Here is a 27,194-nt window from a genome sequence, read left to right as displayed (position 1 = left end):
ATCCCACCGTTAAAATTTGGGAAGATGTAATAAAATAAATAAACAAATAAACAAACAAACAAATAAAACATCATCAACCTTGGTTTGGCTCAATCTTCTCAGTCTTTTGTAAAATTGAATTATACCTCAATATGCTTAGCTTATTAAAGACTGTCGGATATAGTAACTCTTAACAAGTTAGTCCTCAGACTAACTTTCTCTTTTGTTCCCCAAACTTATGTGAGCGTCTGCTCTTGGGAAGTTCCATGGTAGTATGTGGCAAGGTAAGAAAAAGAAGTCGGAGCCACTGCCCATAGAATCATGAGTCTGGAACCAGGTACTGTGAAAGGAAGACATACAGATTCCTTGTAATTCAGAAAGCTCAACTGATAGGAAAGGGCGAGGAAGAGAAGAGGTTCCCCATGAGAGCAGTCAAGTGAAGGTAGCCCAAGGCGAGGCAGTTTGGGGCCAGACAGGGCAAGTCCTCCAGAGGAAGTCTTTTCAAGTAAGGCAGAAGGGTGGGCTGGGGCGGTTAAAGACTCGGGAAGAAATCGCACACTCAGACCGGGTGTCTGAAAGTGGAAAGAGCGAATACTGGACCAGAAATTGCTCTTGACAGCCACGTTGGAATTGTGGGTGCGGTTCCAGGGGCAGTAACGGAAGGGGTCCCACGCTCCTGTCCCAGTGCCATGAACACAGTGCATAGACTAGCCTCTTGGTGCCAAATGTTAAAGCCAGGCCCAGAGAAGAAAGGCACAGTACACGTGGGGACGATGCACAATTTGTGGGATGTGTGTGAGCTTCGTTTACTGTCCCTTACCCCAGGGATCCTTGACAGCTGACTCTACTCAGGTGCTAGGCCCAGCGCTCACCCAGCAATCCCCAGGGAGAGCTGAATGTCTGTGTCCCCGGGTCACACTGACATGCTTTGCAGGGCTCTCAGGGGACAGGCTGACTAGAACAGGAGCCCTGGGGCTTCTTAGATCACTGCCCTCAGACCCAGCAAAGGTGGCCTTGGGCAAAGCAGAGGTGAATCCTCCCTGCTGAGGGGACACGCGTCATCTCATTCTCCCTCCTCCTGGGCCGGCAGCACCTGCTCTCCTGCCTGCAGTGCTGCCAGTGTCCCGGGCCATCACGGCAATGGGTAGGTGAGTAAGCTCCGGGGCCTGCAGCAACGCACGAGGCCCAAGGTGGCACTCTGAGTTGCATGGGTGCTCAGGCCATGACCGCGGAGGAACGAGAGCCCCCTTCTCTCGGGTTTTGGGGGTTCTCCTCGGAGCTCCATTGCTCTTGGCACTTCGCAGGAGTGTCAGGGCGACCAACTACTTGCTCACCTGAGGCAGATGTGTCCTGCTGAGGTCTGATGAACATACCACAAGCCAAGGTGAACAAAGTGTAAGCACATCCCAGGCAGTTGCCTCCACTCCGAGGGCTTGCAAAGGTCTTGTTGCCAGGAAGGTGAGCATGCAGACGCCGTTCCTGCTGGAGTGTGAGATGAACGTGCCAATTGGCAAGCAGCGGTCATGAAGGCGCTCAGCAAGCAAGACGAAGAGCACTTCCCTGAGAGCTTTGGGAGAATCTCAGAGAGCCCACAGCGAGTCATTGGCCGCGAGTTGAAGGACGTCGACCTCAGCTGTCACTCCAAGGCCCTCCTGGACAAGCTGGGCCTCCCCTGCAAAAAATGTCTGAGCAGCGCTAGGGTCTTGCCCGCTGTCGGACTCCCGATGATGTTCCTGGGAGTGATCTTCCGGAACAGCTGCCATGCTTCGGGAGGAGAGATTAACAGTTACTGAGGGATCTGAGAGAACCAGAGAGAGACCTGCACCCCGATTCAGACTGGAGGGGAATGTGTGCTCACCGCGGGGCAGTGGACACGCTGCAGGAGCCTGGCGAGTTAAACCCAGGCTGTGCAGACTATTTATCACAAGTAAGGGTCTTTCTCCCTTTAGGGCGGAAGCTAAGAAGCCCCGGGAACGTCTCCTTTTTCACGGGCAGGGATGGTCAGAGCTGTTCCATAAGAGGGCATTTTCATTCGGGAATCGCTTGTCGCTTGGCAAAATCTGACGGAGGGCTTACATTTGGGAGGCGATGAAATGCATAAAAATGGGGTTAGCTGGGATGAAAAGGCACCTGGGAGAGAAGGTTTTGGTCCTACAGACGAATGAACTCTGAGTTGCAGCCACCTAGAGAAGACGACCCCACACCCACATTGAGTAACAGATGCTCTAGTCGGAAAGTGCTATTAAGATCACTTCTCGGCAGCTAGTTGGCTGCTGAGGATTTCTACATAGTTGACGGTTGCTTAGTTAAGAGTAACTGAAGTTAAAAGTCTTGAGGGAAGCTGTTGTCATCTGGGGTCAAAATCAACTCAGTCACGTCTGCCATTCTTGACAAGGACCAAACTTTGCTAACTCAGTTCCAGGTGGTTTACAGTCACCACAGGCATATGTCGATAGCCCTACAGCATACACTACGGAACGCGCATGGCAGATAAAGAACGTGGAATGTCTTTGAATTCCGGGTGAGTAAGGGACAGAGCTGCACTAGACCCAGGCTCTGAATTCCTCAAGAGCCCACAACAAGCCACTCCTCCAAGGCACAGTGGGACAGCACATGTCCTTTTTGGCCTCCTACCGCAAAACCTATTTCAAGATTCAAAAGCAGGACCTGACACGCGCTGTACTTTCTGGATTACAGAGCCCGAGGAACATGCAGAAATCATGCCAAAATAGACAAGAGATACAAATAAAGAAAGAAAAAATGGTGTTTACTGATGATATCATGATCTACAAAGGAAATATCAAGAAACCTCAAAGGATCGGGGTCTCACAAAAATATCTGGCTCTGCCCCTGCCTTGCAGAAAGTCGGTCTATTAAGAGGGAAGTTAGATGAGAGGCTGGGTCTGGCTGGTGAAGAGGAGGAAGAGATCAGCGTGTTCTCTGGGATAGCACAGCTCCCGGCCAGCGCCCTCCTCTGCCTTTGCTGCAGCTTCCCCATCTCACACCACTCCTGGGACCCACACTGTTCTCTGCTGGGTCTGCAAGAGGGAGAAAACCCTAGTTTTACAGGCCACAGCAAATATCAGCGAGCCTTTCACAGAGGAGACAGGAGTCAAGAGGAAGACCGATGAATGAGGAGTGAGGGCAGAACGCCACGTAGTAACTCTCGCAGGCACAGAGAGACCGGCTGGCGACGGCTCATACCCCGAGGGCCAAGGCAGAGCTGTCGGGCCAAGCCTCCCCTCACTCTTTTTTAGCATATCGGGGACAGTATAGCTTTGGTCTACGTGGGTGACCCTACGGGGAAAGGGAGAGGAGACCCGGGGTCTGCCAACAGTCACAGTGAGGATCCCGAGTGAGGCCTGAGGGCAGCCCCTACCCTGAGTAGACAGGCCCCAAGGACTTGGTCCTGATGTCATGCCTGGAAAGGCACAGGCAGGAAAGCCTCGTGCGGCATTCCCTGATTTTCCTTCCTTGGCACCTCAGGGAGCGATGGCTGTGGTCCATGGAGTCAAGACCTAGGAGAGTAAAGGCAGGCACCGCAGGCCTAGCAGGAATCAAGGGCAGTACCCTGAGTGTCAACAGAGGCTACCACAGGACCCAGAAGAGTGAGGAGGCCCAGAGACAGCCCCAGCCGTCAACCCTGACATGCCTTGGGCAGGCCTGTCAGCCTGACGCTGCACAAAGGTGTCCGGGGTTTGAGGGCCTTGCTCTGAGGAGAGGGTGGGGGGCTGAGGGACCCAGGTCAGCCGAGAACAGAGCTCCAGGCCCTACCGGGCATTGAGGTGACGACCCTGAGTGGCGCCTGAGGGAACCTTCCACCCAGGGAACCCAGAGGACCACCCAGAACCCCGCCCTTGCTGGTTGCCGTGGGACACCTGGGCGTCGTTGCCATGTGATGACATATACACTGACTCCTGTGGTGTCACAAGGGGTGAGGGAGTTAGTGTCAGGTGTATGGTCTAGGGCCGGTAGTGGGAGGAATTCTTGGCTCCTGGACACCGACCTGTGAATCCAGGGCGACGGGAACCTCACACAGCAGCACAGTGCAAACCGCATCGAAGTCCTCCCGTACCTGGTCTCTGGACAGCAGCGCAGGTGTGATCAGAGGAGGACGCCCACACCTCCTCCTGGGATCTCAGCGTGGTGCTGGCCTCAGGACAAGGGGTATGTCTAGGGGCCGCGGAGGGATCTAGGCCACGAAGAGGGCCACAGTAAGGACCCAGGGACCCTCCACCCCTAATAGTAGGGATGACATAGAGCCGGGCCCCGCCCCTGGCTTCGGCCCTTGAAGACCCAGCACAGGGCTACCCAGCTGAAGCTCTGCAACACTTATTCCGGTTACGTCTATGGGAGGTGAATCCTTAGTTTGAAGGTGTAGCCACCGTTCAACTGGAGGGGTGGGAGACCAGGTCCTACACGGAGCCCAGGGAGGTCCCTTAATGAAGACTGAGGTTCCAAGGAGAGCAGCACAGGAAACTCCCCAATGGGCAGGCCGTGCTGCCTTCCCAGACAGGGCTAAGCTGAGGACCCCTTCACTTTCAGCTCGCGGGTGCCCGGACCCGCCACCAAGTGACCGGTGCTCTTGAACATGCAGTAAGAGCCTCCTCAAGCTCCAAAGCCACCGGCCCCTGCTGTCTCCTCCGTTCGCTGAGGCGGGCAGGCAGGGAGCAGCACCAGCATTCCCAGGGCACGGGCTGGGGAATGTAGGAGCCCGGTGGGTTTTCAGAACCGTGCCCTGGACATAACCTGAAAAGGTAGCCTTCCCCATAACGGAGGTGTCAGTTCCGTGATGAAGCTGCACACACCCTCCCGTCCTTCCTCCTCCAGGTGTCCTCAAGCACAGACCCGTGTCGTCATGGCTCCGCGTAAGAAGAGGAAGTACCGTGCTCATGAGCAATGCCACCAGGCCCCGGACTATTCCGAGACTCAGAGGTCTCATGAAGCGGTAGCCATGGATGAGCTTCCCTCCTGCACCTCTGCCCTGGAGGTGCCTCCACAGAGCGAGTCAGAGACCCAGCCAGGTAGCACTTCCCAGGCAGGGGGACAGGACTCAGACACCGTCACCTCTCCAGGCATACTTGACGCAAGCTCCGAGAATGGTGAGGAAAGCCACGAGGAAGAAGTTTCTTATTCCCCTGAGGGCTTCTCTGCTCAGAGCTCAGACAGCCCGTCTCCCACTGTGAATGTGGATGTGGTGGAGCAGTTCCTCCTGCACAAGTACAGAATGAACCAAAGCATCTTGAAGGAAGACATCGAGAAGATCCTGGGAGAGACACACCAGGACGAATACGCCACGATCATGGAGAAGGCTGCCGAGCACATTGAGCTCGTCTTTGCCGTTGATTTGAAGGAAGTCGACTCAACCAAACACGAGTATGAGCTGGTCAGCAAGCTGAAACTCCCCAATAATGGGAGGATGCGTGCGGGCAGGGGCTGGCCCAGGACCGGCCTTGTCATGAATATCCTGGGCTTCATCTTCATGAAGGGCAACTGCGCCGCCGAGAAAGATGTCTGGCAATTTCTGAAAGTGTTGAAGGTATACGCGGGGAGGAAGCATTTCATTTACGGAGAGCCGAGAAAGTTCGTCAATAACGATCTGGTGAAGCTGAAGTACCTGGAGTACCGCCAGGTGCCCGGCAGCGATCCACCCCGCCATGAGTACCTGTGGGGGCCCAGAGCTTACGCCGAGACCAGCAAGATGAAAGTCCTCCACTTTTTGGCCAAAGTTGCTGACACGACTCCTACTGCCCTCCCCTTACAGTACGAAGAGGCCTTACGAGAAGAAAGGGCACGCGGCAGCCGTGCGGGGAGGGCTGGCACCAGTGTCCCAGCATGGCCTGATTCCAGGGCCCCGTCTTCTTCCTCCCAGACTGCACGCTGAGGAGTTTTGCATCAACATGGAAAAAATCACATCCCAGCAGTGATTTCTGTGGAAGGTCCAGGAATCCCACAAAAAATTCTTGGGATGGTGGAATAGATGAAATAAAATAACATCGACCTTGATTTGTCTTACTCTTCTCAGTCTTTTCTTTTGTAAAATTGATTTATACCTCATTATGCTTTGCTTCTTAAAGAAGGTAGGAGATACTACTCCTAAGAAGTGAGACCTCTGCCTCATTTTCTCTTCTATTCCCCAAACTTACGTGAGCATCTGCTCTTGGAAGGTCCATGGTAGTATGGGGCCTGCTAAGAAAAAGAAGGTGGAGCCACTGCCCATAGAATCACAAGGCTGGAACCAGCTACCATGAAAGGAAGACTGACAGATTCCCTGTAATTCAGAAAACTCACCTGATAGGAAAGGCCAAGGAAGAGAAGTTGTTCCCTATGAGAGCAGGCAAGTGACGGTTGCCCGAGGCAAGGCAGTTTGGGGCCAGACAGGGCAAGTCCTCCAGAGGGAGGTCATTTCAAGTAAGGCAGAATGGTGGGCTAGGGGAGGTTCAAAGACTCAGGAGCAAAGTGTACCCTCAGACCAGGTGTCTGAAAATTGAGAGACTGAACACTGGAACAAAAACTGCTCTTAACAGCCACGTTGGGATTGTGTGTCGGGTTCCAGGGGCAGTAACGGAAGGGGTCCCACGCTCCTGTCCCAGTGCCGTGAACACAGTGCATAGACAAGTTTATTAGTGCCAAACGTTAGAAGCAGGCCCAGAGAAGAAAGGTGTGGTGCACATAAGGACAGTGCACCATTTGGGGAATGTCTGTGAGATTTATTTACTATCCCTTGCCCTGGGTTTCTTGACAGCCTACCCTACTCAGGTGCTGGCTGTGGTTCATTTCCAGCACTGTCCCCAGTTGCAGGGTCCTTCCTATGGGTCATTCCCAGTATGTCTGGCTGGCCAACCATGGAACCTGACCTGCTGGCCAGTTCATCCCTTTCCCCTCCTCTGAGGGATGTGCCCTGCCACCAATCTGACAGCCAGCCCACAATCAGCAGCTCTCCTGCCTCTGAGCTTCCCCACTCCCTGGCCATCATTTTCTTCATGGGGATCATGTGTGATAGCAGTTTAATGATGGGTCCTATTTAAGACTGGCCTGTGTATTTGACGACCGAGCTCACCTAGGTGCTCGATAACCAAAGCCTTGCTCCGCAGTTGAAGGTGTGGTAAGGCCATGGCCTTCACTGTCTAGCAAACATTTATGGAAGCCGAATTCCTTGACACCGCAGAGTCTCTCTTAGGGAGAGTCTCTTACCAGATAGCCATGCTATCTTTGCACTCAAAGATTAAAATAATTCAGCTTTCTTCCACTGCCTCTTCCTCAGTACTGGCTCCAAGGAAGGTGGCGGCTTTCCCTTGTGTCCGCTGACACCTGTAACAGTGCCCCGCACACTCAGTCATGTTTCAGGTTGCCAGGACTCACACGGTGTGGTGTTGACCGTGCTTCACTGGAAGAACCTTCGCACCCGTTGTGACCCTAGATATTACTGAAAGGACAGTCCAGAAGACGCATTTGAGCACAGAAGCAACACCCTCCCTGCTCAAGTTTGACAGGACCCTCTTGGAAACTTAAATGCTCCTGTATGTTGAAGCACGTGTCCCATGCTAGGCTCTCCAAAAAGCTGTAGAATGTGATGCGGACTTAGCATTCTGAGAAACCACCGGGAATGTGAGCGGTTGTTTTCATAACGAATTCTAATAGTCGCGCTTTCATGGAGCACCTAACCTGTAAGTTGATGGAGAGACAGAAAGTGCTTCTCCATGTGGTATCTGTCCCGCCTCCATTGCCACATGGGTGATTCTATTGCCAGTATGATGGCCGTGGGGAAGGGCATGTTACATCCCTCGCCACTGAAATGTGACTAGGAGCGATATTATTTTTTTCCGGGCCAAGGCTTTAGAGAGGCGGTATTCTATCCCCAAGCTTTCTCCTTCCATTCTATAACCGAAATGGATCCCATGTTCACAAGATAGGATAGGAACACATGAGACAAGCAGCCTGATGTCTTGTGTCTCCTGGTAGCACACAGCCCCTGCCGACCGACATGGAAAAGTGACCTTACATTGTGTGAACTTGTTCAGTTTTCAGGTCATGTCTGACGCATCATCTAGCAGTTACTTGATCAAATACACCACTGTGATTTCTGTTTTTGAGCTTTTAAAAATCTTTTTATTACAAAGGCAATGGGACTTGTATTCACATAGGAAAATAGTTCAGACATCACCAAGAAATCACAATTGCCTCCTTTATTGCATTCCTAGAAACTTCAACTCTCCACATTGTTGATGAAAATTAGCATGTGGTGGGTACTGTTTGAGGCTGCTTCAGTGATAATTTCGCCCCAGGAGGTATTTATTTTATAGCAGAGTTTGTAGCCTTGGACTACCTTCCTTCACTTGGTGAACCCCCACTCCGCACCTCTGCCTTGGATACCAAAGACCACCAATCTGTTCCTTGTATCTATGAGTGCATTTGCTTGGTTTTACATTCTCACACAGAAATGAGATCCTACGGTCTTTGTCTTTTTCTTTCTGACTTATTTCATGTGCTGGAAGAAGCTCGATTTCCAAGCCTGTAAAGAAAAAGGTGGGATTTCCTTTCCTGCGTTTTCTGAATGATATCTCATTATCACTATATACCACACCTTCTTTACCCCATTCATCCATCCATGAATACTAAGGTGGTTTCCAAGTGTTGGCTGTCGTAAATCATGTTGCAATGAACATGTGGAATGGGTGCACAAATCTTTCTGAGTGTTTTCATTCCTTCATCTCCGTAGATGTAGAATAACAGTAAATGGTGATTTTCACCATGCGTGAACTTGCTAACGTTTTCTCTTCGTATCTCATCGGTCGCTATTCGAAGTGTTTGTTTTTATCTCTGTTGTTGCAGTTTGAACCTCTAAATTCGCTTGTTTCCTTATTCCTCATTTGTCTCTGTTTAACATGTTTCATTTTTTCCATGTCAATGGGACGTATGCAGCATACTTATAATAACACTATTGATGTCATTGCCTCCTTATTCTATCATCTGTACCATGTCTAGATCGGTTTTGATCAATTCCTTTTTGCTCTTCTTGTGGATATATTTTCCAGCTTCTTTGCATGCCTGGCCACTGTTGACTGGATGCCAAACTGCGAATTTGGCCTTGTTCACACTTATCCAACACAAGGGTGCTAATGACCGTTTTCCATATATGTACTCTTCAGCTCTGTTCTGCGTCTCAGGTAAGATTCTGAGAAGCACTATCATCTTTTCGATTTTGCTGGCAAATTTATTAGGTGGGGCCAAAGCGGCATACATCTGGGACTGTCCTTGCATCCACACAGAAACAAAATCTCCCAAGTATCCCCTCAGATCTTCGGAGCACGCTAAGGTTTTCCTGTCTGACTGGTGGGAGCAGGAAGACCTCAGTGTGGACGCTGGAATTCTCCCTCTGGGAAGCTCTCTCCCACTGGTTCTATGACCTGTGAACTCTGGCCCCTGGTCCTCCTCTGACGCTCAGCTTCATCTCCTCAGCTCCGTAAGACAACCAGGTTTTACCTGCGCACCTGACCCTGTACTGCGAACTGCAGGTATTAAGCTGGGGCAATTCTTGGGTCGCCTCGTTTGTTTTCAGTCCCTCAGGAGCACGGTCTTCTCTTCTGGATGTCCGGTGTATCTAAAGTGGTTGTCACTTACGTTTTTCTTCTATTTTCTTAGTGGTATCGTCCCAGTAGCTACATTCATTAACTGTTATTCTTTCTTCCTCCGAAAGATTTCTCATCTATTCTAAATGTAAAACCTAAATTTTTATCACATAATAGTAACCCCAAACTGCAGAGCAAAATAAAATAGGTCCCTCTCCTGCTTGTGGAAAGCTATAAAATTACCTAGTTTTACTATATTTGCTTTCCATATTTCTAAAGTTAATGAAACATGCAGGTTTCCTTCATGACTATGAAGTGCTACAAATATTTTTAACACAGGAGCTCCAGGCCGGGAATACGCACCTGGGCCTGGGATGTTACAGAAAAAACAGCAGGGGGACCAGTGGAGTGAGGCACCCCATTTGTTACTCACAAAACAACGAGGCCTCAGCACTTGGTGTTTTGGAGCTGCAGGACTGGAACCTGCTTGTGGGCAGCTAGTCCGGTGCTCGGAGGTAGAAACTGCCCTGCAGCAGTCCACAGAGGAGGATTGAGAGGATTGGTCGGAGGGAGGATTTTTAAGTTCAACCCAGGATCCCTCCAGGGTGCCCTGGGATAACAAAGTTCCACCGCTTCATCGAAGAAACCTGAGGCAGCTCCATAGCCGCCTGCCAGGACCACGGGCTAAAAAGGATGAAAGTGAGGAGGGTTCATTGCCGCATGTATCCAGAGACTGTGCAACACTCACCTGCAACTTTGCTAGTGGATGAGGATGAGGCTTTTTACATGACTGTGATAATAGAGTATCAGACATGGAGTAAAACAGATTAGCAGGCATCACAGTAGTTGCACATAAGGACAGAAATTCACTACATTAACAGGAGAGAAAAAGCATTTGATGATATGCCACGTTAACGAAAGAGCTTTTGATATACCTTCACACAAATTCATGGTAAAACCTTTAGCAAACTTATCAGAATGGAAATTCCATGTCAAAAATCATTAGCAAGTACACGGAAAGCGATATATTCGAAGTATGCCCAATAAAGTTGCGTTAAACTCACAGAAGGATGACATCACAGAGAGGCAAGGGAAGGGATCGCAGGACACGGCAGCATACGACAGAAGTAAAATAAAGATGAGGTATGAATAATGAAAAGAAACAAATACTAATAGTACCAACATGATCCTATATTTAAATGTGTACAGCCATAGAGAAAAGAAGTTTCTAATACATAATATCAAAAACGTATTTTATAGGAAATTGCTGGAGCAAAATCAGAACTCTGGCCATGCATAATTAATAACACAAAACAGGAGGGTTGGGGTGACTGGGCGAAAAGGGTAACACGATAAAGAAATGCAAACTAGTAGTTACTAAACAGTCACAGGGTGTAGGGTATAGCATAGGGTATATAGTCGATATCACTCTAGTGGTTGTGTGGCCTGCTAGACGGATGCTACACCACTCGAAGGGATCACTTCAAGGACTGTGTAAATGTGCCACATTTTTAAATTAAAAAAATAATGAATAAAAAAGTGAACAGACATTTAAAAAGACAGACAATACTGGTAACAAAATAATTTATAATTTAAATATCTAAAGATATAGACCAAAAAAATATTAAAATACTGAAGGAACACCAAAAAGCCGGTATACAGAAAGTCATTGAGCAGAATCAGAAGCCAGGTCGCACATACTCGAACACCAATTACAACACTTAATGAAAGATATGCTCGTCACAACAGCAACAGTATCTGAAAAGCAAAGAAAAAGCTTTGGATAAAAATCCACACAAATTCATGGGGATATCTTTGAGGAACCTTATTAGAATGAAATTTCAATGTCAAAAAATCATCAGCAAATACATGTAACTGTAACATATTACATGCATTCTCAGATAAGGCGGGTAAAAAACACAGAAGTACGTCACCATAGACATGGATGTGAACGGATAGCAGGACGCAGACACATACAAGAATAAGAAAACCAAAAATAGATAGTAATGGTACTACTATGAACCTATAACTTTAATGTCCAATAGACGACAGAATATTCACATATATAAGAAACATCAAGACGCTACTATATAGAAAATCACTGTAGAAAAATCAGAAGGCTAGTCACACATAAGTGTTCAGTAAACAGAATGAATAATGGAAAATGTAACACGACAGCAACAATAATTTAAATGTACCTAAAATGAAACCTGACAAAAATGCAAGATCTTTAAGGAGGCAACTATAATACCTCACTGATAGAGTTAGAGAAAGAAAGTCCCAAATAGAGTAGTAGAATATGCTTCCTCAAGGGAACAGAATGTAGCAAATATGTCAGTTTGTATAGTTTTACACAGGTAAGGGCCTTACCCATAGCTTCCAAGATGACAAACGAGCTTCACATGCTGTTTCTTGGGCCCTAAATCTACCATGGAAAAAATAAAGAAGGAATAATCAGATTAACATCGACAATAACAGAAACAATAATGAGGAACCCTGGAGAAGCCCTTAGCCTGGACAGATCTAGTCCTTCTCTGGGGGGAGGTGGGGGTGTGCACTGAAGGTGAGACAGGTCTGTAGGAGACAGGGATGCTTGCAGGAATGGTTTTGAAGTTCAGCCCTTGTTTCTTCCAGGCTGCTCTGGCACAATGAATTCCTACTGTTTCATTGAGGAAACCCGACACAGCACCTCAGGGCTCACCTGCCAGGACCATGGGGGAACAACAGGAGAGCACCGAAGTTTGGGCTGGTTGGGGTAGTAGATACATGAGTCCAGAGACTGTCCTCATAACCAGCAGAAACTTATTTTGTGAGTCAGGGCTGGGTTCTTTTTTCTTTAGTCCTCTTAATAAAACGTAAGCATGAATGGAAAGAGAACAGCCAGAACACTTCATATCTACTGTCTTCGCAAATGTCAAGTATATTAAGACATTATTATTAACTACAGTCACCATGCTGTGCAGTAGGTTTCAGAACTTATTCACATTGTAACTGAAAGTTTGTCTCCTTTGTCAATTGCCCTCTTCTCTGACACTAAATCTCAAGTAACCACCATGTTACTCTTTGGTACTTCAGGTCTGCTTTGTAATAGAGTCTACCTAAAAGAGATCACGTGGTATTTGAATTTCTGAGTCTTCCCAAATTCACTGATCATAATATCTATCTAGGTTCATTCACGTTGTTGAAAAGGCAGGATTTCTCACCACACACGCTCAAAAAAGGTAACTACAAAAGGTGATAGGTATGTAATTCCAGTATACTAATCATTACACAGAGTATGTATATATCGAAACCTCACATTGTACCTCACATGGAACTTTTATTTGTCAAAAATATAAATACGACTACTGAAGTAGAATAGTATGCGGCAGAGTAACGGCAAATAAGGACAGAAATCCATTCCAAAAGCTCTCAAAAATGACACACATGTCAGCCAAAAGAGGCCCCAGGCTTAGCTGGCAAGCGTAGGAGCACCCCATGTTCGCCATGCGGTTCTTGAGGGACTTGGACAGAAAAGGCAGGATCTTCGTTAGAAAACGAAGAACTTCCACGATGGCTAGAGCTTAGTGCACACTCCTGAGCCCTGAACATTCGACCCCACGGGATTCTCAGGCCCTGCAGCCATCTCTGGCCTCATTTAGCAGTGGGCAGAGGTCGTGCACCTGCACACCGAGTTATCAGGGGTCTCGAAAGTGGAGGTGTGGGACGTGAGGGGTGCCCAAGGTCATAGAGTGGAAGCAGCCAGCACCCACAAGGAGTCCAGGGATGGTGCGGAGAGAGGACTCAGGGGAGCACCCATTACTGTCAGTCTTGGGAGGCCCAGGGAATGGCCCCTAGCCTTAGGCCCCCAAACAGTTCCTCTTGGGGTCAGAGGGAAACAAGGGCCGTGGTGTGAGACCAGCTGACAGGCTCCGCAGAGGGAGGAGGCACAGGCCCTGTGTGGGTATGAAAGGCCCGCGTGGGAAGGTCCTGCAGGACACACCCCCGAACGCGCTCCCCCGCACGTCAGTCACCCGCACACCCCCCGGCCGGAAGGCCTGCACCCACGTGACCGGAAGGGCCCCGCCTCTCCTCCCGCGAGCCAGGCTGCGGAGCGACAGGGCTCGTGGGACCTGCCACCTTGGGAGACCAGAAGCCCCGCGGACATCGCTGTCGAGGTGCGAAGTGCCCTGAGCCAGAAGTGTGGGCCAGGCCCGACCACCCCAATCCCCTTTTTGCCAGAAGACAGGTGGTCACGCCCCGCCCGGCCCCGCCCCGCCCCTGCTCCCTGCCCGGGAGGCCCCATCATGGCTCTTAGGTCCAAGTCCATTCGCTTCCCGTTGGCGTCTCCGAATAACGGCTTTGCCGGGCCGCAGGTGGACGAAGGCAGAGCAGAGCAGAGAGGGAATGTCCAGGCCCCACAGAGTGAGGGAGATCCCTCGAGTGGAATGAGGGACCCCATTCCCCACATCGGTGCCCACTCAGACCCCACGCATGACTTCAGTGCGGGAGGGATCGTGCGGGAGGGAGATGGAGGTGCTTCCTCACTTGGTCCTGAGGACAGTCGGGGAGGTGGGGCCCTGGTTAAGGGGCTGGAAGCGGGTCAGCAGAGGGAGGATTTCCAAGTCATGGGAAGAGTCAGGGTGAGGGGCACAGTGTGTGCGCATACCACGAGTCCCATAACAGAGAAGACACCTAGGAATCCCTGCCACTGTGACTCATGGTGGTCCCAGGCCTCTCTTATGTCGAGGGGCCCCTGTGCTGTTACCCTGACCACAGAGATGTGAGGCTTTCACCTGCGTGGTGTGGAATCAGTTCAGTAGAGGGAAGAATCTTAGATACATCAAAGGCGTCACACGGGGTTGAGTGAGAACCGCTGAGACCAGCGACGTGGAGACCTCGGCTCTCACGGTGCATCAGGCATTTGGAAGAAGTCAGGAAAGTGCAGGCAGATGAGGGCACACTCTGAGCTCCTGGAGCCTCCAGGGTAGGTGCTGAACCCGCTATGAGACAGGCCTCAAGCAAAGGGAGACAGGGGCCCCGGGCCCTTGCAGTGTCAAGAGAGGACACTGAATGCAACAAGGAGCCGCCCACACACTCTGAATGGGTCGGGAAGGTAAAGATAACAGTCAGCGAAAGGGGGGCTCTCAGGACCTACCTGGAGACCAGGTGAGCATTCCTGAGGAACTGAGGACTCCAACCGGCCAGGACACAGAGGGCCCAGGGGTGCGCTGGATCCGAGTGCTCTCTGCCAGGAGCGGCATCTTCTTCCTCATGATGGCAGGGAGGTTTGAAGTGGCAGCTTCATGGCAGCGGAGGAGACTGGAGGCCCTGGTCGAGACAATCATTAACATAAAGATCCTGACAGTGAACTGAGAGCACTTCCAAAACCCAGGACACAGGGTCCCCCATGCCAGGCCCTGCTGTCTCCCAGTAGTAACACCCAGGGAGGGCTGAATGGCTGTGCCCCACGGTCACACTGACATGTTCTTCAGAGCTCTCAGGGGACAGGCTGACTAGAACAGGAGCCCTAGAGCACTGCCTGCAGACCCTGCAGAGGCGGCCTTGGGCAAAGCCGAGGGGACACACACTCTCTCATTCTCCCTCCTCCAGGTGCCCGCTTCCTCTACTCTTCTGCCGGCAGCATTGCCTTCTGTCCCTGACCAGTGACATCATGCCTCGGGGTCAGAAGAGTAAGCTCCGTGCTCGTGAGAAACGCCGCCAGGCCCGCGGTAAGTCCCATGCTCAGAGGTCTGATGAAGCTACAACCACGGAAGAAGAGCTTCCCTCCTGCTCCTCTGCCCTGGAAGTGCCTTCCCAGAGCACGTCACAGACCGAGTCAGGTAGCAGTCTCCAGGCGTCGAGACGGGCCTCAGCCGCCAGCGCCACCACCACCACCACCACCTCTCCAGGCGCAGTTAAGACAAGCTCCGATGATGGCGAGGACAGCCAAGATGAAGCAGTTTCTTCTTCCCCTGAGGGCTTCTCTGCTCAGAGCTCAGAAAGTACGTCTCCCGCTGTGAAGGTGGATTTGGTGGAGCAGTTCCTCCTGCACAAGTATAGAGTGAACCAACCCATTTTGAAGAAAGACATCGAGAAGATCCTGGGAGAGAGACACCAGGGCGCATACGCTGCGATCCTGGAGAAGGCCGCCGAGCGCATTGAAGTGTTCTTTGCGATCGATTTGAAGGAAGTCGACTCGAACGTGTACGAGTTTGTCAGCAAACTGAACATCCCCAATAATGGGAGGCTGCGTACCGGCAGGGGCTGGCCCAAGACCGGCCTTCTCATGAATATCCTGGGCTTCATCTTCATGAAGGGCAACCGCGCCACTGAGGAAGAGCTGTGGGTATTTCTGAAATTGTTCCAAATACATCCCGGGAAGAAACACATCATTTATGGAGAGCCGAGAAAACTCATCAGTAAAGATCTGGTGAATCTGAAATACCTGGAGTACCGCCAGGTGCCCGGCAGCGATCCACCCCGCCATGAGTACCTGTGGGGCCCCAGAGCTTACGCCGAGACCAGCAAGATGAAAGTCCTCCACTTTTTGGCAAAAGCCGGAGGCACGGTTCCTAGTGCCTTCTCAATGTATGAAGAAGCCTTACGAGAAGAAAGGGCACGCAAAGGAGGTGCAGGGAGGCCTGGCGCTAGTGCCACAGCAAGGCCTGATTCCATGGCCCCGTCGTCGTCCACCCGCAGTGCACGCTGAGGATCTTTTTTGTCTTCAGACAAAAACGAACGAATCGCAGCCGAGTGTTTTATGGAAGTGTTAAAGAATCCCACCGTTAAAATTTGAGAAAATGTAATAAAATAAATAAACAAATAAACAAACAAACAAATAAATAAAACATCATCAACCTTGGTTTGGCTCAATCTTCTCAGTCTTTTGTAAAATTGAATTATACCTCTATATGCTTAGCTTATTAAAGACTGTCGGATATAGTAACTCTTAACAAGTTAGTCCTCAGACTAACTTTCTCTTCTGTTCCCCAAACTTATGTGAGCCTCTGCTCTTGGGAAGGTCCATGGTAGTATGTGGCAAGGGAAGGAAAAGAAGTCGGAGCCACTGCCCATAGAATCATGAGTCTGGAACCAGGTACTGTGAAAGGAAGACATACAGATTCCTTGTAATTCAGAAAGCTCAACTGATAGGAAAGGGCGAGGAAGAGAAGAGGTTCCCCATGAGAGCAGTCAAGTGAAGGTGGCCCAAGGCGAGGCAGTTTGGGGCCAGACAGGGCAAGTCCTCCAGAGGAAGTCTTTTCAGGTAAGGCAGAATGGTGGGCTGGGGCGGCTAAAGACTCGGGAAGAAATCACACACTCAGCCCGGGTTTCTGAAAGTGGAAAGAGCGAATACTGGACCAGAAATTGCTCTTGACAGCCACTTTCGGATTGTGGGTTCGGTTCCAGGGGCAGTAACGGAAGGGGTCCCATGCTTTTGTCCCAGTGCCGAGAACACAGTGCATAGACTAGTTTGTTGGTGCCAAATGTTAAAACCAGGCCCAGAGAAAAAAGGCGCAGTGCACGTGGGGACAATGCACAATTTGGGGGATGTGTGTGAGCTTTGTTTACTGTCCCTTACCCCAGGGATCCTTGACAGCTGACTCTACTCAGGTGCTAGGCCCAGCGCTCACCCAGCAATCCCCAGGGAGAGCTGAATGTCTGTGTCCCAGGGTCACACTGACATGCTCTGCAGGGCTCTCAGGGGACAGGCTGACTAGAACAGGGGCCCTGGGGCTTCTTAGATCACTGCCCTCAGACCCAGCAAAGGTGGCCTTGGGCAAAGCAGAGGTGAATCCTCCCTGCTGAGGGGACACGCGTCATCTCATTCTCCCTCCTCCTGGGCCGGCAGCACCTGCTCTCCTGCCTGCAGTGCTGCCAGTGTCCCGGGCCATCACCGCAATGGGTAGGTGAGTAAGCTCCGGGGCCTTCAGCAACGCACCAGGGCCAAGGTGACACTCTGAGTCGCAGGGTTCGTCAGGCCATGGCCACGAAAGAACAAGAGCCCCCTTCTCTCAGGTTTTGGGGTTTCTCCTCAGTGCTCCATTGCTCTTGGCCTTTCGCAGGAGCATCACGGCAACCAACCACTCGCTCACCTGAGGCAGATGTGTCCTGCTGAGTTCTGATGAACATACCACAAGCCAAGGTGAGCAAAGCGCAAGCACGTCCCAGGTAGTTGCCTCCACTCCGAGGGCTTGCAAAGGTCTTGTTGCCAGGAAGGTGAGCATGCAGACGCGGTTCCTGCTGGAGTGTGAGATGAACGTGCCAATTGGCAAGCAGCGGTCATGAAGGCGCTCAGCAAGCAAGACGAAGAGCACTTCCCTGAGAGCTTAGGGAGAACCTCAGAGAGTCCGGAGCGAGTCATCTGCCGTGAGTTGAAGGACGTCGACCTCAGCTGTCACGCCAAGGCCCTCCTGGACAAGCTGGGCCTCCCCTGCAAAAAATGTCTGAGCAGCGCCTGGGTCTTACCCGCTGTCGGACTCCCGATGATGTTCCTGGGAGTGAAATCCAGAACAGCTTCCATGCCCCTGGGAGGAGAGATTAACAGTTACTGAGGGAACTGAGAGAACCAGAGAGAGACCTGCACCCCGAGTCAGACTGGAGGTGAATGTGTGCTCACCTTGGGGCAGTAGACACTCTGCATATGCCTGGCGAGTTAAACCCAGGCTGTGCAGACTGTATCACCCAACTGAGGGTCTTTCTGCCTTGAGGGCAGAAGCCGAGAATCCCCTGGAAGGTCTCCCTTTTCACGGGCAGAGATGGTTGGAGCTATTCCATAAGAGGGCATTTTCATTCGCGAATCACTTGTTGCTTGGGAAACTCTGATGGAGGGTTTACATTTGGGAGGCGATGAAATGCATAAAAATGGGGTTAGCTGGGATGAAAATGCACCTGGGAGAGAAGGTGTTTGTCCTACAGACGAATGAACTCTGAGTTGCAGCCACCTAGAGAAGACGACCCCACACCCACATTGAGTAACAGATGCTCTAGTCGGAAAGTGCTATTACGATCACTTCTCGGCAGCAAGTTGGCTGCTGAGGATTTCTATATAGTTGATGGTTGCATAGTTAAGAGTAACTGAAGTTAAAAGTCTTGAGGGAAGCTGTTGTCATCTGGGGTCAAAATCAACTCAGTCATGTCTGCGATTCCTTGCAAGGATCAAACTTTGCTAACTCGGTTCCAGGTGGTTTACAGTCACCACAGGCGTATGTCCATAGCCCTACAGCATACACTACGGAACGCGCATGGCAGATAAAGAACATGGAATGTCTTTGAATTCGAGGTGAGTAAGGGACAGAGCTGGAATAGACCCAGGCTCTGAATTCCTCCAGAGCCCACAACAAGCCACTCCTCCAAGGCCCAGTGGGACAGCACATGTCCTTTTTGGCCTCCTACCGCAAAACCTATTTCAAGATTCAAAAGCAAGACCTCACACGCGCTGTACTGTCTGGATTACAGAGCCCGAGGAACAAGCAGATATCATGCCAAAATAGACAAGAGGTACAAATAAATAAAGAAAAAATGTTGTTCACTGATGATATCATGATCTACAAAGGAAATATCAAGAAACCTGAAAGGATCGGGGTCTCACAAAAATATCTGGCTCTGCCCCTGCCTTGCAGGAAGTCCATTTATTAGAAGGGAAGTTAGATGAGAGGCTGGGTCTGGCTGGTAAAGAGAAGGAAGAGATCAGTGTGTTCTCTGGGTCAGGCTCAGGTCCCGTCCGGCACCGTCCTCTGCCTTTGCTGCAGCTTCCCTATCTCACCCCATCCCTGGGACCCACACCATTCTCTGCTGGGTCTGCAGTAGGGAGAAAAGCCTAGTTTTCCAGGCCGCAGCAAATATCATCGAGCCTTTCACAGAGGAGACAGGAGTCTAGAGGAAGACCGATGAATGAGGAGCGAGGGCAGAACGCCACGTAGTATCTCTCGCAGGCACGGAGAGACCGGCTCGCGACGGCTCGTACCTCGAGGGCCGAGGCAGAGCCATCAGGCCGAGCCTCCCCTCACTCATTTTTAGCATATCGGGGACAGTAGAGCTTCGGTCTACGTGGGTGACCCTACGGGGAAAGGGAGAAGAGACCCGGGGCCTGCCAGCAGTCACAGTGAGGATCCCGATTGAGGCCTGAGGGCAGCCCCTACCCTGAGTAGACAGGCCCCAAGGACCTGGTCCTGATGTCATGCCTGGATTGGCACAGGCAGGAGAGCCTCGTGCGGCATTCCCTGATTTTTCCTTCCTTGGCACCTCAGGGAGCGAGGGCCATGGTCTGTGGTGTCGAGACGTATGACAGTAAAGGCAGGCACTGCGGGCCTGGCAGGAATCAAGGACAGTACCGTGAGTGACAACTGAGGCTACCACGGGCCCCGGAACAGTGAGGAGGCCCAGAGACAGCCCCAGCCATCAACCCTGACATGCCTTCGGCAGGCCTGTCAGCCTGACGCTACACGAAGGTGACCGGGGTTTGAGGGCTTTGGTCTCAAGAGGGGATGGGGGAGGGGATGAGGCTCTCAGGTCAGCCGAGAATGGAGCTCCAGGCCCTGCCGGGAGTCGAGGTGACGACCCTGAGTGGCGCCTCAGGGAACCTTCCAGCCATGGAACCCAGAACTGCCCAGATCCCCGCCCTTGCTGGTTGCCCTGGGACACCTGGGCCATGACATATGCACTAACTCCTGTGGTGTCACAAGGGGTGAGGGACTTAGTCTCAGGTGTATGGTCTAGGGCCGGCAGTGGGAGGAATTCTTGGCTCCTGGACACCGACCTGTGACCCCAGGGTGACGGGAACCACACACCGCTGCACAGTGCAAACTGCATCGAAGTCCTCCCGTACCTGGCCTCTGCACAGCAGCGCAGGTGTGGTCAGAGGAGGACACCCGCACCTCCTCCTGGGATCTCAGCGAGGTGCTGGCCTCAGGACAAGGGGTATGTCTAAGGGGCCAGGGAGGGATCTAGGCCGGGACGAGGGCCACACAAAGGACCCAGACACCCTCCACCCCTAACAGTAGGGATGACATAGAGCCGGGCCCCGCCCCTGGATTCGGCTCTTGAAGACCCAGCACAGGGCTACCCAGCTGAAGGTCTGAAACACTTATTCCTGTTACAACTATGGGAGGTGAATCCCTAGTTTGGAGGTGTAGCCACCGTTCAGCTGGAGGGTGGAGAGACCAGGCCCTACGCGGAGCCCAGGGGAGGACCCTTAATGAGGATTGAGAACCCTTAATGACGACTGAGGCCCCAAGGAGACCAGCACAGGAAACTGCCCACTGGGCAGGTCACACCGCGTTCCCAGACAGGCCTAAGCTGAGGACCCCATCACTTTCTCCTCACGGGTGCCCGGTACCGCCACCAAGAGACCGGTGCTCTTGAACGTGCAGTAAGAGCCTCCTCAAGCTCTAAACCGCCGGCCCCTGCTATCTCCTCCGTTCGCTGAGGCGGGCAGGCAGGGAGCAGCACCAGCGTTCCCAGGGCACAGGCTGGGGAATGTAGGAGCCTGGTGGGTTTTCAGAGCCGTGATCTTGACAAAACCTGAAAAGGTAACCGAGGTGGCACTTCCGTGATGAAGCTGCACACACCCTCCCGTCCTTCCTCCTCCAGGTGTCCTCAAGCACAGACTTGTGTCACCATGCCTCGCTGTAAGAAGAGGAAGTTCCGTGATCGTGAGAAATGCTGTCAGGCCTGCAAAGAGTCCAAGACTGAGAGTTCTGATAAAATAGTAGCCATGGATGTGCTTCCCTCCTGCTCCTCTGCCCTGGAGGTGCCTCCCCAGAGCGAGTCACTGACCCAGCCAGGTAGCACTTCCCAGGCAGGGGGACAGGACTCAGACACCGTCACCTCTCCAGGCATACTTGACACAAGCTCTGAGAATGGTGAGGAAAGCCACGAGGAAGAAGTTTCTTATTCCCCTGAGGGCTTCTCTGCTCAGAGCTCAGACAGCCCGTCTCCCACTGTGAATGTGGATGTTGTGGAGCAGTTCCTCCTGCACAAGTACAGAATGAACCAAAGCGTCTTGAAGGAAGACATCGAGAAGATCCTGGGAGAGACACACCAGGACGAATATGCCACGATCCTGGAGAAGGCCGCCGAGCACATTGAGCTCGTCTTTGCCGTTGATTTGAAGGAAGTCGACTCAACCAAACACGAGTACGAGCTGGTCAGCAAGCTGAAACTCCCCAATAATGGGAGGATGCGTGCGGGCAGGGGCTGGCCCAGGACCGGCCTTGTCATGAATATCCTGGGCTTCATCTTCATGAAGGGCAACTGCGCCGCCGAGAAAGATGTCTGGCAATTTCTGAAAGTGTTGAAGGTATACGCGGGGAGGAAGCATTTCATTTACGGAGAGCCGAGAAAGTTCGTCAATAACGATCTGGTGAAGCTGAAGTACCTGGAGTACCGCCAGGTGCCCGGCAGCGATCCACCCCGCCATGAGTACCTGTGGGGGCCCAGAGCTTACGCCGAGACCAGCAAGATGAAAGTCCTCCACTTTTTGGCCAAAGTTGCTGACACGACTCCTACTGCCTTCCCCTTACAGTACGAAGAGGCCTTACGAGAAGAAAGGGCACGCGGCAGCCGTGCGGGGAGGGCTGGCACCAGTGTCCCAGCATGGCCTGATTCCAGGGCCCCGTCTTCTTCCTCCCAGACTGCACGCTGAGGAGTTTTGCATCAACATGGAAAAAAATCACATCCCAGCAGTGATTTCTGTGGAAGGTCCAGGAATCCCACAAAAAATTCTTGGGATGATGGAATAGATGAAATAAAATAACATCGACCTTGATTTGGCTTACTCTTCTCAGTCTTTTCTTTTGTAAAATTGATTTATACCTCAATTTGCTAAGCTTATTATAGCATATAGGACATAATACTCCTAACCAGTTAGTCCTCTGATTCATTTTCTCTTCTGTTCCCCAAACTTACGTGAGAGTCTGCTCTTGGGAAGGTCCATGGGAAGGGCCTGCTAAGAAAAAGAAGCTGGAGCCACTGCCCATAGAATCATGAGGCTGGAACCAGCTACCATAAAAGGAAGACAGAGGCATTTCCCGTAATTCAGAAAGCTCAACTGATAGGAAAGGACGAGGAAGAGAAGAGGTTCCCCATGAGAGCAGTCAAGTTAAGGTTGCCCGAGGCAAGGCAGTTCAGGGCCAAACAGGGCAAGTCCTCCAGAGGGAGGTCATTTCAAGTAAGGCAGAATGATGGGCTAGGGGAGGCTCAAAGACTCAGGAGCAAAGCACACACTCAGACCGGGTGGCTGAAAGTTGAGAGACTGAACACTGGAATAAAAATTGTTCTTAACAGCCACGTTGGCATTGTCGCTGGGGTCTAGGGGCCGTCACGGAAGGGGTCCCACACTCCTGTCCCAGTGCTGTGGACACAGTGCATAGGCGAGCTGGTAGGAGCCAAAGGTTAGAAGCAGACCCAGAGAAGAAAAGCGTGGTACACATGATGACAGTGCACCATTTGGGGAATGTCTGTGAGATTCATTTACTGTCCCTTGCCCTGGGTTTCTTGACAGCTGACTCTACTCATGTGCTGGATGTGGGTCAATCCCAGCACTGTCCCCATTTGCAACATCCTTCCACAGGGTCATTCCCAGTATGCCCGGCTGGCCAACCATGGAACCAGACCTGCTGGCCCGTTCTTCCCTTTCCCCTCCTCTGAGGGATGTGCCTTGCCACCAATCTGACAACCAGCCCACAATCAGCAGCTCTCCTGCCTCTGAGGTTCACAACTCCCTGGGCATCATTTTCTCCATGGGGTCATGGCTGTTTCATGATAGGTACTATTTAAGACTGGCCTGTGTGTTTTACGAAGGAGCTCACCTAGCTGCTCGATAACCAAAGCCTTGCTCCGAAGTTGTAGATACGGTAAGGCCATGGCCTTCAATGTCTAGCAAACGTTTATGGAAGCTGAATTCCTTGACACCACAGAGTCCATCTTGGGGAGTAAAAATGTACCTCATCAGCCATGCTATATTTGCACTCAAAGATTAAAATAATTCAGCATTCTTCTGCTGCCTCTTCCTCAGTACTGACTCCAAGGAAGGTGGTGGCTTTCCCCTTGTCCCTTGACACCTGTAACAGTGTCCTGCACACTCAGTCATGCTTCAGGTTGCTGGGACTCACAAGGTGTGGTGTTGACCGTGCTTCACTGGAAGAACCTTCGCATTCGTTGAGACCCCAGATATTACTGCAAAGGATAGTCCAGGAAGACGCATTTGAGCACAAAAGGCAAACCCTCCCTGCTAAAGGTTGACAGGATCCTCTTGGAAGTTGATGTGCTTCTGTATGTTGAAGCAAGTGTCCCATGATAAGTTCTCTAAAAAGCTGTAGAATTTAATGTGGACTTAACATTCTGAGAAACCACCGGGAATGTTAGCGGTTGTTTTCATAACGAATTCTAATAGTTGCGCTTTCATGGTGCACCTAATCTGTAAGTTGATGGAGAGACAGATAGTACTTATCCTTGTGGTATCTTACCCACCTCTTTTGGCACATGGTTGAATCTATTGCCAGTATGATGGCCGTGGGGAAAGGCATATGATATCCCTCACCACTGAAATGTGACTACGAGCGATATTATTTATTTCCAGGCCAAGGCTTTAGAGAGGTGATATTCCATTCCCATGCTTTCTCCTTCCATTCTATAACCGAAATGGATCCCATGTTCACAAGATAGGATAGGAACACATGAGACAAGCAGCCTGATGTCTTGTGTCTTCTGGTAGCACACAGGCTCTGCCGGCTGACATGGAAACGTGACCTTTCATTGTGTGAACTTGTTCAGTTTTCAGGTCATGTCTGACGCATCATCTAGCAGTTACTTGATGAAATACACCGCTGTGATTTCTGTTTTTGAGCTTATTTAGATCTTTTTATTACAAAGGCAATGGGACTTGTATTCTCATAGGAAAATAGTTCAGACATCACCAAGAAATCACAACTGCCTCCTTTATTGCATTCCTAGAAACTTCAACTCTCCACAGTGGTGATGAAAATTAGCATGTGGTGTGTACTGTTTGAGGCTGCTTCAGTGATGATTTCGCCCCAGGAGGTATTCATTTTATAGCAGAGTTTGTAGCTTTGGACTACCTTCCTTCACTTGGTGAACCCCCACTCCGCACCTCTGCCTTGGATACCAAAGACCACCAGTCTGTTCCTTCTGTCTATGAGTGCATTTGCTTGGTTTTACGTTCTCACACAGAAACGAGATCCTACGGTCTTTGTCTTTCTCTTTCTGACTTATTTCATGTGCTGGAAGAAGCTCGATTTCCAAGCCTATAAAAAAAAAGGTGGGATTTCCTTTCCTGTGTTGTCTGAATGATATCTCATTATCACTATATACCACACCTTCTTTACCCCATTCATCCATCCATGAATACTAAGATGGTTTCCAAGTGTTGGCTGTCGTAAATCATGTTGCAATGAACATGGGGAATGGGTGCACATATCTTTCTGAGTGTTTTCATTTCCTTCATCTCCATAGATGTAGAATAAAAGTAAATGGTGATTTTCAACATGCGTGAACTTGCTAACGTTTTCTCTTTGTATCTCATCGGTCACTATTCCAACTGTTTGTTTTTATCTCTGATGTTGCAGTTTGCACCTCTAAAGTCACTTGTTTCCTTATTCCTCATTTGTCTCTGTTTAACATGTTTCATTTTTTCCATGTCAATTGGACGTATGCAGCATACTTATAATAACACTATTGATGTCATTGCCTCCTTATTCTATCATCTGTACCATGTCTAGATCAGTTTTGATCAATTCCTTTTTGCTCTTCTTGTGGATATATTTTCCGGCTTCTTTGCATGCCTGGCCATTGTTGACTGGATCCCGAACTGCGAATTTGGCCTTGTTCACATTTATCCAACACAAGGGTGCTAGTGACTCTTTTCCATATATGTGCTCTTCAGCTCTGTTCTGCGTCTCAGGTAAGATTCTGAGAAGCACTATGATCTTTTCGATTATGCTGGCAAAGTTTGTTAGGTGGGGCCATAGCTGCATATATCTGGGACTGCCCTTGTTATCCACACAGAATCAAATCTCCCAAGTATGCCCTCAGATGTTCTGAGCATGCCACAGTTTTCCTCGTGACTGGTAGGAGCGGGAAGACCCCAGTGTGGATGCTCTGGAATTCTCTCCCTGGGAAGCTCTCTCCCACTGGTCCTATGACCTGTGAACTCTGGTCCCTGGTCCTCCTCTGATGCTCAGCTTCATCTCCGCAGCTCCGTAAGACAACCAGGTTTTACCTGCGCACCTGACCCTGTACTGCGAACTGCAGGTATTAAGCTGGGGCAATTCTTGGGTTGCACAGTATGTGAAAAGCAAAGAAAAAGCTTTGGATAAAAATCCACACAAATTCATGGGTATAACTTTGAGGAACCTTATTAGAATGAAATTTCCACATCATAAAATCATCAGCAAATACATGTAAATGTAACATATTACATACATTCTCAGATAAGGCGGGTAAAAAACACAGAAGTACGTCACCATAGACATGGATGTGAACGGATAGCAGGACGCAGACACATGCAAGAATAATAAAACCAAGAAATAGATAGTAATGGTACTACTATGAACCTATAACTTCAATGTCCAATAGACGACAGAATATTCACATATATAAGAAACATCAAGACGCTACTATATAGAAAATCACTGTAGCAAAATCAGAAGGCTAGTCACACATAAGTGATCAGTCAACAGAATAATGGAAAATGTAACACGACTGCAACAGTAATTTAAATGTACCTAAAATGAAACCTGACAAAACTACAAGATCTCTATGGAGGCAACTATAATACTTTACTGACAGAGTTAGAGAAAGAAAGTCCCAAATAGAGTAGTAGAATATGCTTCCTCGAGGGAACAGAATATAGGAAGTATGTCAGTTTCTATAGTTTTACACACGTAAGGTCCTTACCTATAGCTTCCAAGATGACAAACGAACTTCACATGGTGTTTCTTGGGCCCCAAATCCGCCGTGGAAAAACTAAAGAAGGAATAATCAGAATAACATCGACAATAACAGAAACAATCATGAGGAACCCTGGAGAAGCCCTTAGCCTGGACAGAACTAGTCCTTCTCTGAGGGGAGGTGGGGGTGTGCACTGAAGGTGAGACAGCTCTGTAGGAGACAGGGATGCTTGCAGGAAAGGTTTTGAAGTTCAGCCCTTGTTTCTTCCAGGCTGCTCTGGCACAATGAATTCCTACTGTTTGGTTGAGGAAACTCGACACAGCACCTCAGGGCTCACCTGCCAGGACCATGGGGGAACAACAGGAGAGCACCGAAGTTTGGGCTGGTTGGGGTAGTAGATACATGAGTCCAGAGACTGTCCTCATAACCAGCAGAAACTTATTTTGTGAGTCAGGGCTGGGTTCTTTTTTCTTTAGTCCTCTTAATAAAACGTAAGCATGAATGGAAAGAGAACAGCCAGAACACTTCATATCTACTGTCTTCGCAAATGTCAAGTATATTAAGACATTATTATTAACTACAGTCACCATGCTGTGCAGTAGGTTTCAGAACTTATTCACATTGTAACTGAAAGTTTGTCTCCTTTGTCAATTGCCCTCTTCTCTGACACTAAACCTCAAGTAACCATCATGTTACTCTGTGCTACTTCAGGTCTGCTTTGTAATAGATTCTACCTAAAAGAGATCACGTGGTATT

At 50.2% G+C, this 27,194-nt stretch overlaps 2 protein-coding genes across 2 annotated transcripts; both read left to right on the top strand.

Moving 5' to 3' along the window:
• The first annotated feature begins 4,837 nt into the window (after positions 1-4,837).
• LOC107502412 (trophinin-like) lies at positions 4,838-16,429 on the top strand. Its single transcript, XM_036238203.1, has 3 exons — positions 4,838-5,783; positions 13,558-13,705; positions 15,141-16,429. Exons 1-3 carry the CDS (start codon positions 4,838-4,840, stop codon positions 16,237-16,239), a joined length of 2,193 nt encoding a protein of 730 aa, XP_036094096.1. The 3' UTR covers positions 16,240-16,429.
• Positions 16,430-21,147: 4,718 nt separating this feature from the next.
• On the top strand, positions 21,148-22,173 carry LOC107502413 (melanoma-associated antigen B5-like). The gene has a single exon (XM_016129587.2). The coding sequence runs from the start codon at positions 21,148-21,150 to the stop codon at positions 22,171-22,173; it is 1,026 nt and encodes a 341-aa protein (XP_015985073.2).
• The last annotated feature ends 5,021 nt before the right edge of the window (positions 22,174-27,194 follow it).

Source organism: Rousettus aegyptiacus, unplaced genomic scaffold (assembly GCF_014176215.1).
Source record: "Rousettus aegyptiacus isolate mRouAeg1 unplaced genomic scaffold, mRouAeg1.p scaffold_m13_p_26, whole genome shotgun sequence".
Taxonomy (NCBI): Eukaryota; Metazoa; Chordata; class Mammalia; order Chiroptera; family Pteropodidae; genus Rousettus; species Rousettus aegyptiacus.
The sequence above is the reverse complement of the archived record's forward strand: the minus strand, read 5'-3'. Positions and strand labels throughout refer to the sequence as shown.